This window comes from Penaeus monodon, chromosome 14, assembly GCF_015228065.2.
Source record: "Penaeus monodon isolate SGIC_2016 chromosome 14, NSTDA_Pmon_1, whole genome shotgun sequence".
Taxonomy (NCBI): Eukaryota; Metazoa; Arthropoda; class Malacostraca; order Decapoda; family Penaeidae; genus Penaeus; species Penaeus monodon.
Genome location: NC_051399.1, coordinates 47,114,386 through 47,119,346, shown reverse-complemented (window position 1 = coordinate 47,119,346; position 4,961 = coordinate 47,114,386). Strand labels below are relative to the sequence as shown.

Sequence of the window (4,961 nt, the reverse complement as noted above, 5' to 3'; positions counted from 1 at the left end):
CCCGAATGGTTAGAGCGTCGGACTCAAGACTGTCACGACGGCAATCTGAGTTCGAGGGTTCGAGTCACCGACCGCCGCGTTGTTTCCCTTGGGCAAGGAACTTCACCTCGATTGCCTGCCTAGCCACTGGGTGGCCAAGCCAGCTCAAGTCAGTGCCGGGTAAATAGAGATGGTGACTCGATAAAAACACCGGCGGAAGGCAATGGCAAAACCACCGCTCTAAATTGCTAAGAAAAAATCATGGAAGCCCATGATCGTCAAGGCCGCGGTGCCCGAATGGTTAGAGCGTCGGACTCAAGACTGTCACAACAGCAATCTGAGTTCGAGGGTTCGAGTCACCGACCGCCGCGTTGTTCCCTTGAGCAAGGAACTTCACCTTGATTGCCTATCTAGCCACTGGGTGGCCAAGCCAGCCCAAGTCAAGTGCTGGTCCGAAGCCCGGATAAATAGAGAGAATGATTACCTAAAAAAGGTAACACCGGCACTCTCCGTGGAAAGGAACTGGGGACCCTACCACGTACTCACTCCAAGAACATCACAACATGAAAAAAAAAAAAAAAAAAAAAAAAAAAAAAAAAAAAAAAAAAAAAAAAAAAAACTATTAAGTATCATGCTGTGACCACGGCGGCTCAGACATGAACCTACCGTTAAAAGAAGAGATACATTGATGCATACATAAGCACGTACACATGAATACCTACACATCTATAGGCTTGTGTATATATGAATATATGGAATGAAAACCCCTCCTGCCACCCATTCACCCCCCCCTTCCTACCCCCCCTCCTCTTCTCTCTCCCTCCTGCCACACCCTCTAATTCCTCCCTCCCTTCCCCTTTGCCTCTTTCTCCCTCCTGTTTTAACCTCTCTCCCTCTTCCTCAACCCCCTTTTCTCCCCGTTTCCTCCCTCAACCCCCTTTTCTCCCCGTTTCCTCCCTCAACCCCACCCCCCTCACTCTGCATCCTTTTAAACCCTCCTTTTCTTTTTGCTTCCGCCTCCTTTAACGCCCTCCCCCCCCCCCCTCGCGCCGTTCTCCTTAAGCCTCTCCCGTGTCCCTTTCCTCCCTTTCACCTCTTCCTTTCACCCTCCTTCCTTTCACCAACCTCCCTCTCACTTCTCACTCCTTCCACCTCCTTTCTCGCCTTTTTCTTTTTCTCTCCTTTTCCTTCTTCCACATGCCTTTCTCCTCTTTTCCTTCTTCCACATGCCTTTCTCCTCTTTTCCTTCTTCCATATCCCATTTCCCCGTTTCCTTTTTCCACATTCCTTTCCTCCCTTTTCCTTCATCCACATTCCTTTCTCCTCTTTTCCACCCTCTGTAAACCCCCCTCCCCCTCCGTCCACCCCTCTCAACCCCCTTTTCTCCTCCCCCCCAGATGACAGCAACGGTGGTCGTCCTGTTCGTGGCTAAGCGTCTCAAAATCGTGGACTACCCCGAGTTCACGCCGGACATCGTGAACAAGATATGGCCGCTGCCCCTCATCTACGTGGGGAACCTCATCTTCGGGCTGGGAGGCACCAAGAGGCTCAGGTCAGCTGCTTTGCATTTGCTCCCTAAAGGATAGGAGATTTGTTGAATACCATATTTCTGTTTGTGTTTGAAGGAGAGTAACTGTGTGTTTAGATAAAATGGCTGTCGTGTGCCTGTAATGTCTGCAGATCAAGTTGAAGACTTGGGGATTAGGACTCTTTGAGGATTTCTCATGTTTTTTTTTTCTTTCTTTCTTTCTTTTTCTTGCCCTGTTTTTTTCTTGCACTGTTCTCTGCCCTTTGTGTCATTCTGTTTTTGTTTTTTTATTTTTCTCTTTTTTCTTCTTTTTTGCCTTTTTCTTTTTTTCTCTCTTTTTTTTTTATCTTTCTTCACACTGTTCTTTTTATTTCTCATTCTCTTTTTCTCTCTTTCTCCTTTTCTCTTAATCTCCTTTTCTCCTTTTCACTTTTTCTTTTTCTTGTCTAATTCTCTTCTCTTCTTCACTTCTCCTCTTCTTGTCTTCTTTCCTTCTTGTCTTCATGTCTTCTTGTCATCTTCTCATCTTCTCATATTCTCTCTTTCTCTCTCTGTTTCACTCTCTGTTTCACCCTCTCTCTCTCTCTCTCTCTCTCTCTCTCTCTCTCTCTCTCTCTCTCTCTCTCTCTCTCTCTCTCTCTCTCTCTCTCTCTCTCTCTCTCTCTTATTACTGTTATTATTATTGATATTATCCTTCTCCTCTTTCTCTTCCTCCCCCCCTCCTCCTCCTCTTCCTCTTTTCCTTCCTCTTCCTCTTCCTCTTCCTCCTCTTCTTTCTATTCCCATACCTAACCTCCTCTTCCACCCTCTTCCCCTCTTGCTCATTCTTCTTCCACCCGACGCTACAAATATAATGAACAGAAACATGTTGATGATAATTATACGCTAGAGAAGCTGTGATATAGTGAGAAAGTGCTGCCGTCTTCATTTTATTTTTCTCTCGCTGTTTTTCGTTGCAGTTTGCCGATGTTCACCGTCCTTCGGAGATTTTCCATTCTCTTCACCATGATTGGAGAAAAATTAATTTTAGGGTGAGTTTCCTCTTTTTTCTTATTTTTTCTTAACAGTCTCATGTTATGAATGTTTTTTTCTTTTTTTCTTTTCTTTTTTTTATATGATATATCTGTGAGTTTTGTTGGATGTGATTTTTTTGGATTAGCAATGGAAGGGAAGTTTGTTTTTTTTATATTGTATTCAGTAGTATTCATTATTCATTATACATGTATTTGATTAGATTTTAAAAACATGAAGAAAAATGATTAGTCATGAAACAAAGACCGTTGCAGGATATAGAATTTAGATTTTGCAACTTCACCGACTAATATGTACTTATCTTTTTTCAGGAATAACCCACCTTTTACTATTCAATTAACTGTGTACACTATGATCCTTGGCTCCATCATTGCAGCGCTGTGAGTAATTTTTTCACTGTATCTGTTCTGTTATTATGTACAGAAGATGATCATGTTTGATTGTGAAGATATTTGTAGATGTGTAAGGATAAATATATTTTGATAGTGTTGTTGCATTATTGATATTATTGTTTTCATTATTGGCATCATCATCATTACCATTATTGATGCAGATGCTATTGATGCAGATGCAGATGGTACTATTGCTATAACTTGAATCAGTACCGTCATCACTATCATCCCCACCTCACACTCGTACTCCCACACATAAAGTCCCCAAACCTCATCATCCCCTTTACCTGCATCTTACCCCTTCGCCCTTCATCTCTTTACCTTTTCTACCCTTTTTTTCCTACTCGTAATCCCTCACTTCTCGTTACATTTTCCACTCAAACTCTATTCCACCCTAACCCCTTACCCCTTTCTCTTCCTCCCAAACATTTTCCATCATTTTTGTCTCACGCATAACTTCCCTTTACATTCTCCGTCCCAGGCCTTTTCCACCCCAAATTATTCCATCCCTAGCCCCACCCTGAACGCCATCTCTACCCCTTCCGTCCCCCAACACCACCAACTAGTCCTCATCCCCAAACCCTAATTCTATTCTCCTAAGTAACCCAACTCGTCCACATGTCTTCAGAAACGATATCTCCTTTGATGCGGTGGGTTACTTCTTTGTGCTATCCAACAACGTGTTCACGGCAGCCAATGGCGTCTATGTCAAGAAGAAGTTGGACAGTAAGGATCTGGGGAAGTATGGTCTCCTGTTCTACAATTCACTCTTCATGCTGCCATTCGCAGTCTCCTTCAGCTGGTTCAATGGCGATCTTGATAAGGTACAGGGTATTTTTTGTTGTTATTTGGGGTGAGGTTATTTATTTTCAGTTTTTGTGAGGTTTCGTATTTCTTCAGTGGCTGTCTGATAGTTAGTTTGTCTGTTTTATATTGTTTTCCTCACAGAGTGAATATAAGTGTTTTGTTTTGAAATGTGTTAGGAAAGGTTTATTTCTTTTATCAGAACGTGCTGCCCTTTACAGCAGGGTGTATTTGCCTGGTGATTGTTGTATGCAAATATATTATTATTTTTTTTTTTTTTTAATTTTAAAGATGACTTTGTATGTCATGTGTTATTTTTTTATTAGAGTTTTTTGGCCTGTGTTACATTTTAATGTGGCTCTTCTATCCTTAAAACATTTATTCAGATTTGTCCCTCTTCCCCCCTCTTTTTTCCTTTTCCCCTCTTTCTTATTACCCATTTCTCTTGGTTCCCTAGGCAGTGGCGTACGAAGGCTGGAGTGACCTGTGGTTCACGGTACAGTTCATCATGTCGTGCATCATGGGATTCATCCTGATGTACTCGGTGATGCTGTGCACGCAGTACAACTCTGCCCTCACCACCACCATCATCGGGTGCCTCAAGAACATCTTCGTGACGTACTTAGGGATGATTATTGGAGGCGACTACGTGTTCTCCATCTACAACTTCGCGGGGCTCAATATCAGGTATAGACGGATTCTTTTTGTGTTTATTTAATGGTCATTCATTAACCTTTTGTGTTTTGTGGTGGTCTCTTTCTGTTCTTGTGTTGTTTCTACATTTTTTTTTTTTTCTTTATTGATATTTGTGTATTAATTTTCCTTTTCCAGGTTTAATGTTTCCTTTTTTTTCTCTAATGGTGAATTTAGATAGGTTTGAGTTCCTTTTAACACTGTTATTGATATTTTAAAAGTTGTTTGCTTTTAGGCTCGATTTAGTGTATCCTGGATAGTGGATTTTTTTTTTTTTTTACACTTTTCATTTTTCTTTCATTTCCAAAGTTTCATATTGATCTTATGTTACTCTGTAGACCACTTGTTTTGCTTCATAAACCTTTTTGTTTTTACATATTTATTTTCAAATGTTGTCATTATACCTTCTTGACTGAAATGTCTCGCTTGATGGCATAGAGGTATTTGCTGTAGAAATGAAGTAAAGAAAGGAAGGGATGAAAGTCTTATGAAAATTTCTGTGTGTAGGAGAAAAATGATAATGTTTTTTTTTT

The 4,961-nt window shown here is 41.2% G+C and overlaps 1 protein-coding gene across 1 annotated transcript in view; it reads left to right on the top strand.

Moving 5' to 3' along the window:
• LOC119581203 (UDP-N-acetylglucosamine/UDP-glucose/GDP-mannose transporter-like) overlaps positions 1-4,961 on the top strand; it is a gene marked incomplete in the record, with an annotated part of 61,488 nt that overhangs the window by 49,034 nt on the left and 7,493 nt on the right. The window contains 5 exon segments of the mRNA XM_037929602.1: positions 1,377-1,531; positions 2,467-2,538; positions 2,851-2,919; positions 3,560-3,755; positions 4,193-4,422. Of these exon segments, the coding sequence (XP_037785530.1) occupies positions 1,377-1,531; positions 2,467-2,538; positions 2,851-2,919; positions 3,560-3,755; positions 4,193-4,422 (722 nt within the window).